The sequence below is a fragment of the Protopterus annectens genome, chromosome 15.part0, assembly GCF_019279795.1.
Source record: "Protopterus annectens isolate FY-2018-M chromosome 15.part0, PAN1.0, whole genome shotgun sequence".
Taxonomy (NCBI): domain Eukaryota; kingdom Metazoa; phylum Chordata; order Ceratodontiformes; family Protopteridae; genus Protopterus; species Protopterus annectens.
In genome coordinates, this window is record NC_056749.1 from 205,288,779 (window position 1) to 205,304,538 (window position 15,760).

At 41.4% G+C, this 15,760-nt stretch overlaps 1 protein-coding gene across 2 annotated transcripts in view; it reads right to left on the reverse strand.

The window, feature by feature from the left end:
- Positions 1–15,760, reverse strand: part of ZC3H12B (zinc finger CCCH-type containing 12B) — a 766,103-nt gene that overhangs the window by 21,177 nt on the left and 729,166 nt on the right. For both annotated transcript variants that reach the window (XM_044057702.1, XM_044057703.1), the window contains one exon: positions 2,795–2,934. In XM_044057702.1, the coding sequence (XP_043913637.1) occupies positions 2,795–2,934 (140 nt within the window). The remainder of the gene's footprint in view (positions 1–2,794; positions 2,935–15,760) is intronic.

Consider the following 15,760-nt stretch of genomic DNA (forward strand, 5'->3'; position numbering starts at 1 on the left):
CTATAAGCTCATTTTTCTTACTATTATTCTACCATACTCTCAGGCTGTGGCTGAAATTTGTCCATTTTGGTTCAATCAACTCGTTGGCTAAAAAAAAACTTAAATGAAATAGATCAGTAACTACTGGATGCCCCATAAAGTGTGCAAATAGGACAGAGCTAATTATACACTAAGACTACCAGACCAAAGGGACAATGGGGTGGAGGAAGCCTGTCCTACAGCAGTGAGTCTACTACCTTAATACCAACTGTTAAATTAATAAGTGTGCTCATATCTACTGTGTTCATTCACCTACATGAATGTCACAGTAATAAAAAGTGTGCCCTCACCTCCAGAAAAGATGGATGGTATACTGATGTCCTTCAACACAGTTGAAGCAAATCTCTTCCTCTAAAAAGAGCATCCAATTCTTAATGCTTAGAGAATATGTGAATGGATGCGCAAGTAGTAACCTCACACCTTGTACAGGATTAATTCTAAAAAAAAAGGCTGAAGCATTACATCCTGACCTAAGCTAGCCTACCAGTTAAGAGTTTTGCTGTATTAGTCATACCAAAAACACAATTATCTATCCATCTCCCCAAACAGATTTTTCATGTACTTGTCAAAACAAAAAAGCATTTATTGAGAAATGTATCTTTGGTGACAGAAAAGCTTGGTTTTCCTTTTCATAAGGCACAAAAAGGCATGTTTAGTTGTACGGAAGCCCCTCTTAGCTCTTCTGGCTGTTTCATTTCACTTAATTTAGCACAGTGCTCATTTATTAAAATTGTGATTCTCATAAAAATGACACTGTAAATTAAAGTCACTGACAGGAATTAAATGGAATGTAATCAGCAAAAGAAGAAGCACATATTTGTGTCTTTTGGCTTTTTCCCGGTTAGGGGTCGCCACAGTGGAACTCCGGTCTGCTAATGATTGGCAGTTGATTTTTACGTACCGGCTTGCCAGGCCTGACGCACAACCTTCAACGAAGGTACGCCCATTCATGCATGTCTACACGCAGAAGACGCTCTATCTGAGAATCGAACCAGACAGTGTCTTACTGTGAGGCGACAACACTACCGCAGCACCACCACCGCGGACTAAAAGAAGAAGCACATATATTTCAATAAAAATAAATAACGTAACACGAAATGACCTTGCAGTTGTACTTCTAAACAAAGACCGAGGCCAAACAGTGACCAGTCAACTAAAAAAAAAAAAAAACACTAGCATGCACACTAGTACAACCACGCATCTCTAAGCATGTCTTTATAATGCTGAAATGCAGGAGTTGCAGGTGCATTTCTTCTCACTTCTCATTTACATTATAAATTCCTTCAGTTATGATACTTTTGATAAACACTGTTCTTGAAAATGGAAACTAAATATCATAAATATTTTCTCCTTACTGTATATGTCAGACTAATTTATGCGTGAATGTACACTTAGGGAAGAAGACATACAAATGCAGGTCTGTACAGTTCTAATTAGTGTATCATGTACCTGCCAGAGTGATAAAAGGACAATTCCTAAATAATGGTACTTCCATTAGAGGCATTTAAGAAAACTTGCCTGTCTTAAATTTATCCTCTGGCCTGACCCATATAACAATAAAATTAAAGCTGAATCTGAAACAATTTTTGTTTTGGCAATACTACAATGATTTAGAAAATTAACTGACGTATGGAAACAAAACTAAAATTATCTTAAAAAAAAAAGTACTGGGAGACCCTTTTCAGACACATGTAAATATCAGTATGTTAAACTGCCCATAACCTTTACTATGATCCTTCTTAATACAAGATGACAACATATTACATTGTACATGCCCTAAGTCTATATTAAATGCTTTAACTATCCATCCTTCTTCATATTTAAAGGTTATAAATATAGTACATAAGTAATTGTACTGCTAGATGCAAAAAGTTTATCCCACACTCACTAAATTAATTTAAATAATACTATTTCATTTAAAGCACTGACAGTCAAGGTAAAGTGGGTTCACCCACTTAGATGATGTTAGCAGATGTATATACTTTCATATTAGAATTAGTGCTGGGTAAATGACAGATTCTGCTTAGGTCCAGCATCAGTCATGTTCTCTTCAGCATCATAAGTTTGTTCTCATCAGGTATTTCGGGCTGCAGTCCTTCCCCCATAGCTCTCAACCTTCCATCGCCACAATGAGGAACACTCGCCTTCATAATGTGGAACAAATGGGCAAAATGTGGAACACATACTAATGGCGTACTAACAACTTCAATTAGGAAGGTCATAGGATAGTTAAAATATGCTGGTTTTACTTATAAAGATCCTTTAATGAATTAATATGAATAATTTCAATTTACCATGTATTTCACTTTAAAAAATTCCTAACGCTGAAAGTGACAGACTCTTTCAATGTGGAACTTTGAGGAATTTCGAGGAATATGAACTTTTTAAGACTCCAAATGAGGTACGTTCCTCGTAATGAGGTACACTTGAGAGGTATGCCCTCCCCAGAAAGAGCCTGCAGTTGGTTACAATTAATTTTTGTAAAACCTAAAGGAGTAAAAGCTCAACCAATACACAACAATCTGCTTCACAACTCAACACGCATTTTATTATTCCAGTGATACAAACGGATGTTACATACATAACATTGGGATAATTTTTGTGCATTTCCTGGAGCTTGACAGTTTTCTAGAGAACAACAAATCACTCACTGTACCTTATCCTATGAAAGATATAACTTCACAATCTGACATAAGTATACTTCCTCCTTACAGGGTTTGTTATATAGAACGCTTATTTTATTTTATTTTTTTACCTGTGATAGGTGCATCTGGCCTTGATTGTTCTTTTCTCCATGCTGGCACAAACACTGTTATGTCTTTATGCCCTTTCTCCAGAAACCATTCTACAGCCAGTTGTATCCCACGACAAGAGAACACTTCTTTGTTTCCATGGCTAAAATGAGAAGTAGAAGAAATTAACATTTTCTCTAAAGTTAATGAAGCTACTAAAACAATATTTGATTAGCACACTGTTATCGGCAACAATGTGATAAGACTAGTTTCAGCATCATAAGTTTTGTAACATCTACAACAGCATGTATGTTGATGCCATTTTTAATGTATTAGTAAAATCTAGCTTACAACATGGTAGTTCTACACAGAATCCATACAAAATAGAAATAATCAAGCTAAAAAAAAAATCATCATACTAACAATATGAAGACGTATGATATATCCCTTTCATGGCAAGTTGCGTTGAGAGAGTGGGTTTCTGTCAAACCACTGAGTATAGTTTCAATGAAGGCAAAAAGAGCGAGACGTATTAGCCAAAACTACTTTCACTGGAAGTGGATTTGTCATCTTTTTTCACTGTTGTGCTATCTCAAAGCTGATATATATTACCTTCAAGCCAATTCTGATATTCACTTTGTTTAGAAAACATATATATATATATATATATATATATATATATATATATATATACATACTGCATTTTGCCATTCAGTCTGTATAAAATGTCATTTATCCATTGTTTTTATACCAGGCCTGAGACTGAAATAGATCCAATGGGATCAGTGCCCTACTTCAGTTAGCAAATTAATGGTAAAGAAATAATACAATTTCAAAGTGGCATTTGTGTGTGAAATATGCCAATGTTTGTGCGTCTCCTCAGCAACTTCAGTAGATACACTGGATGGTGCAGCCGTAGCATTGTCACCTCACAGCAAGAGGTTCTCTGGTTCGATTCTCGGCTAGGGTGCCTTCTGTGTGGACTCTGCATGTCTTCCCTGCATTCGTGTGGGTTTCCTCCGGGTGCTCCGGTTTCCTCCCATGTACAAAGACATGCATCTGCAGTGTTTCTCCCCAGGTCTCTGCTGAAAATTAGCTTTGTTCCAAGTCGGACTTTCCCGGTAAACAAATCTTAAATAAAAATAAATAAATACAACAGTATCTATAACAGTAAACTGTAACAATAGAACACACCATTGCTTAGCCCTCAGAGAATTAAACAAGGTTAGAACTACCACATCACCTAGCTCTCTCTCGGCTAAACACAATACACAGACTTCTCTACAAGTCAAAAAAATTCCACAGCCTTTAACAACTTAATACAACACTACTCCGCTAAAGAACTTTATGCTCTAGAGAAAAATCTCTGATCACTATAACCAAATCCTCTAATAATGCAGTTCACTCTATATTCAAATAGTGCACCTAAACTATGGAACCATATCCTATTATCACTGAAATCAATCGGAAAGCAAACTCATTTAAAACATGGCTAATACTTCACCCATCAAATCAATGGATCTGCTCCTGTGTATTTCTAGGATAAATTCCATTGTTGTTCTCAGCATGCCATATCGCCAACCCATTTCTCTTCATTCAGAATCCCTAACCCTACAACTACTCTTAACCAATACCTGAATAATTAGCAACTGTCAGCCATATGTTTAGTTTTGTGACACTGCTCACTCTCCACCTCTATACTTCTAATATAACCTTGACAGAAATACATATAATTTGTCAACCTAATTTATGTCCCATCTCTTAACTACAATATTAACAATTTTCTGTCCTACCTAGTTCTTTCCCTCACCTCCATTTCTTTGAATTTCTAAGCACTAATCACATGATCAGATTATATATTTGACAAACCCACTAATACACGTATTCAAATGCTCAATGTTCAACATCTACTAATCCATAAGTATCTTTTATACTGTAATAGTTGCTTTTATTTCATATGAATGTACTCTAATTAGCAAATAAATGTTAATGTATATTACTTAATGTCTGTTCATGTATATTACTGAATGTCTGTTCAAAATTGTTTTTAATATGTTGGACCTTTTCTTCCCAGACCTCCACTGAAAATGATTTTTTTTTTTACCAAAACTTGTTGGTCAAACCCATCAAACAAAGGAAAATAAACAAATAAATAAACAAAATGAAATAAATAGTATACATGGAAACAAAGTCAACATTTTCTTTTTATGTGCCTTGTCTTGTTCTGTTATATGCCTTCAAGTAGTATGTCAAACTGGGAAGTGAGCCACCACTCTCCAATAATGAAACTGTAATTTCAGAGGAAAACATTTTGCCTGTGTGGATTAACTGTACAGGCTCCTAAGTGGTCCCCCACATAAGGTAAGGATGTTTCAGACATAAAGGGATTGGGGACTATTTCATAAAGGAAAACGTCAACAGCAGTAGGTCCTTTGTACAGTGTTGCTCTAAAGTAATAACCAAGAAGTCTGTACAATACTTCTCTGGATGCCTGGTATGCATGGAGAAATCCATTCCATTGTCTACTCCTGACCTTTGTTTTCAGGTGATGTGTGTTATGGGTCAGTTCCGTACCCCTATCTGAAAGGGTATCACATCATAAGCCATCTCTGGCAATTGATTACTTAAACAGACCACTGATCTTTGATACATTAAAAAACTGTGTCTAGTTCTGGTCTCCCTGATACTAGTTCTTGGAAACTGTTCTGAAGAATTATGCAGCAACAACTCAGGACTCGCTGCTTGAAGGAACAAGGGTAGGGAATATCATGTTGCTATCAGAAACCAAGAGTTCAGAAGAAACCCAAAAGAGGGGAAGAGATGAGCAGCAGATTGTCTACTTATCTTCCTTGAATGTGAGGGGGGTGTCTAGGCCCCATAGCACAAAAACATGCAGCAAAGTCCTTGCTATGAAAGAAAGAATGTGTAGAAATATGGAGACCCACATACACTTCACCATCAATGCAGATCTGTGGCCTGTGAATGGTAAAAAATACTAGAGAAGTCACAAAAGAAGAAGACATATCTCCTGCAGTATGGCAAAGTACAGTTGTGTACACCTACCATAAATGTAGATGTTCGAGTGTCTTCACTGTTGCAGTCATGACTGTAGGGTTCTCCCCTGCCAACAGGCAGCCCCAGGTCGGCCAGAATCCCAAAGTCTGGGTCTGGCGTCGGCTGTTCAACCATGCTCCCTGACGTCAGAGCGCCAGGAGCACAAAGCTGACAGCCGACGCCATCTTCTCCAGTTTTTCTTGCCCCAGATGTCAGGAGTCCCAAAATTAAAAAGGTCCCATCACCTTTGCAAATACACCTCAGAAGAATGGTGAAAAAAGGAAATACATAAAAGTAAAAATAAGAGGGGATAGGAGGGAGGGAAACCCAGACTGCAACAGTGAAGACACTCGAACATCTACATTTATGGTAGGTGTACACAACTGTACTATGTTCATCGTGTTTCACTGTTGCAGTCATGACTGTAGGGTAGAATCCCAAAGCTGAAAGAAAGGGAGGTGGTCATAAAGAGGAAGGGGCGGCTAAAAGGCCCTGCAAGACTGCAGAGGCAAAGCCTGCCCTAGACTTAGAGTAGAGAGGTAGATTGTAGTGCTTAGAAAATGTATGCACTGAACTCCAAGTTGCAGCTTCCAAAATATACTTGGTAGGAACTCCCCTGAGGAAGGCTGCAGAAGTGGCAGCAGCTCTGGTGGAATGAGTCCGTATACTCCCTGGGATTTGCTTTCCATGGTGAGAATAACAAAATATGATTCCATGAGCAATCCATTTAGAAATAGTCTGTTTTGAAATGGCTTTACCTTGGGAACTGGAAGCATAAGAAACAAACAATTGTTCTGATTTTCTGATGTCCTTAGTTCTGTTCAGGTAAAAACGTAGCTGTCTGTGTACATCCAAGGAATGTAAGATCCTTTCCCCTTTATTTTGAGGAGTGGGGAAAAAGGTTGGCAAGTGTATAGTTTGATTTAAAGCCACTTTGGAAACCACCTTAGGCATGAAGGTAGGATTAGTCCTCAAAGACACCCTGTCTTGATGAAAAATAATATAAGGTTCCACAGCCATAAGAGCTTGCAACTCTGAAACCCTCCTGGCAGAGGTTAGGGCTAACAGGATGGCTGTCTGCCAAGATAAAAACTTGATATCAGACGAAGCAGCAGGCTCAAAAGGAGGCAAGGTTAGTTTTTCCAAAACATAGTTGAGATCCCAAGCAGGAATAGGAGGAGATCTAGGAGGTCTTAAGTTCTTAGCTCCTCTGAGAAACTGTCACATGAGCTGGTGGGAAAAGATGGGAGGGTCTGTATTATAATGAGCAGAAATAGCAGAGGCATGTATTTTAATGGAAGAGAAAGAGACACCCTTATGTAAGAGATCTGTCAAGTAAAGTAAAATTAAAGTAATGTTGGGAAGAAGAGGATCAGAATCCTGAGCCTGCATCCAGGAACAAAATCTTTTCCATTTTCCTGCATAAGATTTTCTAGTGCTAGGACATCTGGCTTCTAAAATGACATCCATAACCTGCTTGGGCAGTAAAGAAGAAATCAAAGGCCCTGGATTAACCAGGCCGCCAGGCTGAGAGTTCTGACATGAGAGTGTAGAACCTGACCCCGATGTTGAGACAGAAGGTTCGGAGACTGAGGTAAAACCCAAGGGGGCTCCAGGCATAGGTTTTTTAGAGTTGGATACCAAAACTGCTGAGGCCAATTTGGAGCCAGCCAGATGATCATCTTGGGCTTGTCCTGTTTTATCTTCAATAAAACCCGTGGAAGAAGAGGGAGAGGCGGAAAGGCATATCCCGAGAGGTTCCTCCAACTGAATGACAGGGCGTCCACTCTCCAAGCTTCTGTGTGGAAAATCCTGGTGCAAAAAGTCTGTAGCTGATGATTGAGATGGGATGCAAAGAGATCTATGTGAGGACATCCCCAGACTGCTATCATCTTGAATATTTTGGTGTCCAGCATCCACTCGTGTGGATCCGAAAGATGTCTGCTCAGACTGTCTGCCAGGAAGTTTTGTTTCCCTGGTAGAAACTGAGCTTGAAGATCCAGATTGCAAGATAGAGCTGTGTCCCATAGATCCATGGCTAGTCTGCAAAGGGGGTAGGAATGAGATCCCCCTTACTTGTTTATGTACCACATAACTGTGGTGTTGTCTGTCCGTATTAACAGGTGTCCTGGTTGTAAAAGATTCCTAAAGGCCAATAGAGCTTTCTGAATGGCTAACATTTCCTTTAAATTGATATGCAGGTGCTTCTGATCCTTTGTCCAAAGGCCCTGCAAACAATTGCCCTGAAAATGGGCTCCCCTTGCATAATCTGAGGCGTCCGTGGTTAGAATCTGAGAGGCAGGAGGCAGACGGAAAGGCTTCCCTTTGTTTAGAGCACATGCCCTGGACCACCAAAGAAATTCCTTTTGAAGGCAAGGAAGAATGGGTATCAGTATGTCTAAACTGTGGCAATGCTGAGACCATACACTTTTTAGGTACCACAGTATTTTCCTCATGTGTAGTCTTGCATATGGTACGAGAAGGATGCAGGAGGCCATGTAACCCAAAGCCTGCAGGAATTTCCTTGCAGATAGATGAGTTAAAGTTGCCAAAGTTCTGAAAGTTGAAGCCAGCTGTAACTGTTTTTCGGATGTCAGAAATGCCATCTGGGTTGTGGTGTTTAGAAGTGCACCCAGAAAAGTTATCTGTTGTGATGGTGTCAAATTTGACTTTTTTATGTTTACAGAGAATCCCAGGAACTTGAGGAGGTTCTGTACAAATTCTAGATGCTGGAGTAAGACATCCTTGCTGTCTGCCTGAATTAGACAATCGTCCAGATAAGGATAAATTTGAATTCCCTTGAGTCTGCAGTAAGCTACTACTGGAGCCAGGCATTTGGTAAAGACCCTGGGCGCAGTAGATAATCCAAAGGGCAGCGCAGAGAATTGAAAGTGCCTTGATCCGGCTTTGAACCTGAGGTATTTTCTGCGATCCTGCCTGATGGGAATGTGTAAATATGCCTCCTTTAAATCCAAAGTTACCATCCATGCATTTTTGGACAGCATTGGAAGTAGCTGCTGTAGAGTAAGCATCTTGAATTTTGGAATCTCTAGAAAGGTGTTCAAGACCGACAGATCCAGAATGGGTCTCCATGAGTTTTGCTTCCTTGGGACTAGAAAGAGCCTTGAATAAAACCCTTTTCCCATCTCTGAAAGAGGAACCAGTTCTATGGCATTCATAGCCAAAAGAGTTTCCACCTGGTTTAAGGCCTCCGTCCATTGATGTTTTGGAAGGTCTGGCCATCCACTTGGCCTTGGCAAGGTATGAAAATGGAATTTGTAACCTCTTAAAACCACATCCAAAACCCATTTGTCTTGGGTTATTTGAGTCCAATTTTGATAAAAAAGAGAGAGTTTTCCTCCGAGAGGGGCTTTCAGGGAAGAAGTTCCTGTAGCCCCACAGAGGGAGTCATTGAGTTTGTTTCCTTTGAGATTGTGACCTGTCCTCTCCTCCCCTAGGGGTGGAAGCAGTCCACTGTCTTGGTCTATAAGCAGCTTGTGATTGAGGCCTCCCTCTGGAACGTCTGTATCTACCCCTCTGAGGCCTGTCTGAAGTGGGAAAGGACCAATTTTTTGAAGGCCAATTCCTGCTAAATCTAGGAGGCTGTACTTGTAAGAAATCTTTAACTGTTTGCATTGATTTCGCCTTATCCTCCATCTTTTTAATCACCTCTTCAGCTTTTGATCCAAACAAAACATTAGGCTGAACAGGAGCATCCAATAACTTTGCCTTTACTTGTTCAGGTAAATTTTGTTCCTTTAGCCATGCATGCCTCCTAATGACTGTGCCAGAGGCCGTAGCCCTACAAGAAGCCTCCAAGGCATCAAATCCACAGTGTAAGCCATGCTTCCCAACCTGTTCAGTGGCATGCAATAAGTCATGTAATTCCTTATCCTCTGCACAGGCAGAAATGGAAGTAAGCTTTTGTTTTAAGACAGACAATAGAAATTGCTGGTATTTAAACATATGAAACTGACAGTTTAAAGCCCTAATGGACAAAGTAGCAGAAGTGTACACCTTTTTGCCCCATCTTTCTAAGGATCGAGAATCCTTTTCAGTAGGAGTAGGATTTTTGGCAGAAGCGGCCTTAGCTCCCTTAGGACCCTGAGAAATGGTTTCAGGGTCAGCAGAGGGGTTCTTATATAAAAACTGATGGGAATCAGGAACCCTGTAAAATCTATCAGGCTTCACAGGAGCAGGAGGAAAAGAGTCAGGGGTTAAGTTAGCCTCCGAAAAGGCATCATCCACAATATCCAAAACAGGAGAAATAGCCAGGGGTCTATGTTGGGGAAGAAGAAGAAATTCCCTCAGCCTTTTCTTGGATTCCGAATACTCCTGTCCTTCCCAGTGGAAATGTTCCCTCATTTCATGCAAAGTTTCCCCAAAGGAGAAATCCTCAGGGGGAGAAGCTGAAGGAATGGATTCTTCAGCATCAGAATCCTCATAATGAGGGAAAGAATATTCCTGATCAGAAGAAGAAACTGAGGAAACAGAAGCCTGATCAGAGGAATCATAAGAAACATCCTGCCTTGGCCTTTTGTCTGGAGGGGGATGAGAACCCCTAATCATAGTAAGTAAATCCTCCGCCATCTTGAGTAACTGTTTCTGTGACTTGGGAGCCGGTTCAGAAGAAGCCTATGTAGAAGTCTTTGATTTTGAAGGAGTCTTTGCCTTTGTCTTTGGCTTCGCCTTTATTAGTAGCTGAGTAGGCCTGAAAACCCCTTCGGAAGCCGGTACCTGCACAGCGGCTCTGGACCCATCCGAAGGAGCATTGTCCGAAGGTCCTGCAACAGAAATATTTAAAGGCCTGGTTGGCTCCTCATGAGAGTCCGTTTCGGCCGTCGGTTCTGAAATGGCCGACGACAGGGGCTGCAAAAGCGCCTCACTGACGACGGCCGAACCTGAAGCTGGCTCCGCTTGTGGGCTATCATCAGATTTGGACCTCGGAGGCCTGTCTTTATCCTTGTGACGTTTATGAAATCCGGTAGCCGGGACCGTATCTGACGACATTTTGTAGTTAAAGCGCCTACCGAAGTAATGAAAAGCAAAATCGTACCTTCGCTTAATAGTATGTTGATTGAATCTAGCACAAAACCGACAACTAGCTACATCGTGGTCAGGGCCCAAGCAAGGAATACAGTAAGAATGAAAATCCTTATGAGGTACTTGCTTCCCACATGAAATACAATTATTAACTTTTTCTGACATCAGAGTGGAGCAAGAAAAAAGTTTCCCCAACGGGGTACTTAGCTTTGAGTGGAGAAGAAAGTCTTCAGACCGAAGTATATCAGTAAAATTTCGTCAGGAGTCCGCCGACCAGCAAATGCGAACTGCTATCACCGCACGGCAAGAAAGACTGGAGAAGATGGCGTCGGCTGTCAGCTTTGTACTCCTGGCGCTCTGACGTCAGGCAGCATGGTTGAACAGCCGACACCGGACCCAGACTTTGGGATTCTGGCCGACCTGGGGCTGCCTGCCGGCAGGGAGAACCCTACAGTCATGACTGCAACAGTGAAACACGATGAACATCATAAGTGCAATCTCTCAGCATCTAGGTGGAGATGTATGAACAGTAATGGATAATTCTCTGGGTGCCTTGGACTATACAGTTGGGACAGGGGTGACATATCCCCTGTCAGCTGTTTTCCTACACTCACTCTCTCTCTGTATTCATAGGTAGTTCCAAGAGACTACGAAGAGCCTAACCCAGTTTCCTAGTTACTATGGACTACTGTCTGGCTAAGTTAAGTGACTTTCTCACAGTCAAACAGTAGGCAAACTGAAGCTGTGGGAATCAAACCCTAGAATATATGAAGCAGCTCATTAACAACTGACAGCCCTGATGGGGACAGAGGATGATGTTCGGGAGGGATTTGACTTTGCAAGATAAAGTACAAGAACCGAATGACCTGATCTGAAGTAATCAGAAATGAGGACAAAGTAATGGCAGATTATGGAGAGTTTGTTTTTAAACAGATCACTGGCTACTGCAGAACTGCCACAGGACTGGAAGGCTGCAGTTGCACCCTTGTAAAAAGACAGCAGAAGATGCAGGGAACAGATCTGTGAGCTTAACAATAGCAGGGAAAGTTAGGGAGAAAATCCTGAGGTGAAGACATTCTGTTATTAATGCTATGGACAGAGACCATATCTCTTTAGGGAGAGACTGAGTACTTTTCAGTCTCAGGAAGTTGAGACCTGAGGGCACCCCATTTACAGAGGCAGCTTGATTTGTATCACCAAAGAGACCGCCTCTGTCCACAACATTAATGGACTACAATGTTAATGTTAGAGAACACCAGGGTTGTTATAACTCTAGTGCACTGTATACATTAAGATTCCTGTGTAATAAATACTGTATTGGTCAGACTATCCAGTACAAATTCTAATTTTAGACCCCATTAGATACATTAAAAATGGGTCAGTTGTTAGCCGAGTTGCTATACATTTTAAGCAGGCTGGTCATGACTTTCATTCAGAATTTTTTTAGTTGGGTATAAATACTTGCATCCAGATTTTTTTCTAAACATGTTCTTCTGGTTAAAGAGTACAGCTACATCTTTGCTTGTAATATTCTTCAATGTCATATGACTGTTTTTTTCTTCTCCCATCGTTTCCTCCTGCATTCCTTATCTGCTGTTTTAACATCTTTCTTCCTCTCTTCCTTCTTTGTCTAATTGGTTACCTTTGATTTACAGGATAAAGTCCTACATATGCGTTTAATTTTTCTACCTATGAAGGCATTCAACTGAGACACTGTTTTGATGTGTTGATATAAGTTACGTTTTAATTCTAGTCATCTTGGCTTCAAACTCCCGTATGCTTGTGCTAATGTTTGAGAAAACATACTGGAACTCTGTATGGCAGTGTACTTAACACACACACACAAAGTAAACAAACTTACTATTGCTCTACTGTTCAGTGGTCACAGTGTGTGCACTGTTTACCTGCTTCAGTGAAAGTACAGGTAGGACTCATGAAAAGTGCACGAAGCATTACAAACATGATCTACATTTGTGATGCCTACTGTTTCAAGAATTAAAAAAAAATGTTTATCTGAGAGTAACCCATCACTTAAAACTAAACCAGAAATGGAAGTGCTGAGTTATGTTGGGTATAATTTGGTGCTTCAGCTACAGTTCTTATAAATATCATTATACAGCTGATGTAAGCGCTTGGTTACCACGGCGTGGTAGGCCTTGCATATCTGACAATGTATAATGCTGAGATGTAGGAAATAGAGCTATGCACTTACCATAACTTGGCATCCTATGTCATTATTCATCACACAGTGTTTAGGATCCGATATCGGATCTGAACCGGCAACATACAACAGATGGATCCATGGCTCTAGCTCCTCCCTCTCCCATAATGCCCTGCTGACCTCTAACTCGCAGATCGAGTTTGCTAACATATTCCTAAAGGCTACTCCTACAAAACTTGGAGGCAAAATTCTGGGACCCTACAAAAAGCATTCCAACTTCTTCCAAGATCCAACAAGGTAGGGGGATGGTGGGAGGGAAATGTGATGAATAATGAAATAGGATAACACAGATGCCAAGTTATGGTAAGTACATAACTCTTTATCTGATATTATCCATGTCATTATTCATCACCATAGGGTCAGAGTCCCCAGCTATCACTTATCCTGGGGGCCTCAAGGAAGGCCATGCCAAAGCACTGTGGAGCCAAAGGAAGCCATGCTCCTAGAAATCAAATCCAGCTTATAATGAGATATAAAGATGTGAGGATTAGACCAAGAGGCGGCAGCAAAAATGTCATCAATAGAAAGTTTGGCCAAAAAGGCTGAGGAAGTAGCTACTGACCTCATAGAATGAGCCCTGATTTTTCCTGGAACCTCAAGATGTCTATTGTCTAAGACTGTGGAGATGCAGCTGGAGATCCATTTAGAAATAGTGACCTTAGAAACCAGGAGGCCACGTTTGTTCGGGGAAAAAGCCACAAAGAGCTGTTCTGACTTGCGAAATCTTTTGGTCCAATGTAGGTAAATCTGTAATGGTCTGTGTATGTCCAAGGTATGCAGAAAGTACTTCACTTTGTTGGAATAATTAGAAATGAACACTGGTAGCTGAATACATTGGTTTAGATTAGATGCAGAAAGAGGAATTAATTTCAAGAGAAACTCTGTCCTTGTGAAAAATCATGTAAGGAGGGGCAATGGAAAGAGCTTGCAGTTCAGAAACCTTCCTAGCAGAAGTTATAGCAACCAGGAAGGTCATTTTCCATGACAAGAACTTGAGATTGCAAGAATAGCATGTTCAAAAGGACTCCTAGTTAGAGACTGCAAAACTAAAGTAAGATCCCAAGGAGGCGAGGTATCCTTAATCTGTGGTCTAAGCAGAAAGACCCCCTTCATGAACACTTTGTAAAGCCTAGCTGAAAAGAAAGGTTCCACTGTCCTCATGAAAATTAGAAATCAACGCCAAATGAAGTTTGATCATACAGAAACTAGCTCCCGCTTGGAAAAGGGAGGACAAAAAACAAAGGATATCAGACACTGAAGCAGAAAAAGGATCCAGATTCCTGCTCTTGGCCAGATGAAAAACCTTTTCCTACAGTAAATTTTTCTGGTGGAGGGTTTCTGGGAGGCTAAAATAATAAACTTGATGGGTGACACCAGCCTGGACTGTTTAAGATCACTGAAATTGGAAAAACCATGTGGTTAGACGAAGGGTCTGAAGATATGGGAGGGGAAGCCCCAAAGGATGAAAGATCAGATCCTGTCAAGGATCCAGTATCCAGGGTGGATATTTCAGATGAGACCTGATGCAGGGGAACCATGGCTCCCAGGGCCAGAAAGGGGCAATGAGGATAAGGGATGTCCTAAGGCTTTGCGCTTTCTGCAGAACCCTAGGAATAAGAGGAACACGAGGACAGGCGTACAGGAGAATCAGAGGCCAAATGTGGATTACAGCATCCCTCAGTGACTCCCCCGGAGGGAGGGGGGTAAGGGCAAAGTACCTGGTGCATTGTGGTTGGCTAGGGAGGCAAAGAGGTTGCAGCAAGGTTGACCCCAACGGTTAAAAATCTGATTCGCCACTGTGGGACTGAGAGACCACTAGTGAGGACTGAAGACAGATCTGCTTAGCTTGTTGGCTAACATGTTGGGAGTCCCCAGTTATATGTGTTGCAAGAAGGAAGCACCCAGGGGACATCTCCCATTCCCACACTCTCATGGCCTCTATGCACAATGGGTAAGATTGTGTTCCCTTCTGTTTGTTGACATACCAGATCACAGCCATGTTGTCTGTCTGAACTGCAATCATCCCCTGAGGAAGGAATCCTGAAAGGCTTGCAACGACATAAGAACTGCTCTCATCTTTAGGTCGTTTATGTGCAACTTGGTCTCTATGGGGGACCACACGCCTTGGACAGCCTTCCCCTGGAAATACCCCCCACCCCAACAGGGAAGCGTTCATGGTCACCCCGGTCTTGGGAGGAGGGAGAGAAACGGGCCTGCCTAGAATGAGATCCTGAGATTGAAGCCACCAAAGAAGATGTCATCTGTACACAGGCGTCAACTTTATGGGCATGGACATGGGCTGAACTAGAGTCAACCACTGAACTGTCAATGTCCACTGTAACAACTGCTTGTGGTACCTTGCCAGGGGAATGAGATGAATGGCTGAGGTCATGGATCCAAGGGCTGGAAGAATCAAATGAACCAGGGGAAGTGACAGGTCTAAGATCTGCATAACCAGTTCCTGGATCAACTGAACCCTGCATAGAGGTAATGCTGCAATCTCTGAGACAGAGTCTAACAGTACTCCCATGAACTCCAGCTATTGTGTGGGGACCAGATTGGACTTCGAATGATTGATAGCGATCCCCAAATAATCGAAGAGGGGAAGAATTTAATGGATTGGTTGTAGCAGTCGATGCCTCGAAGGTGCCGTGAGGAGCCAATCGTCGAG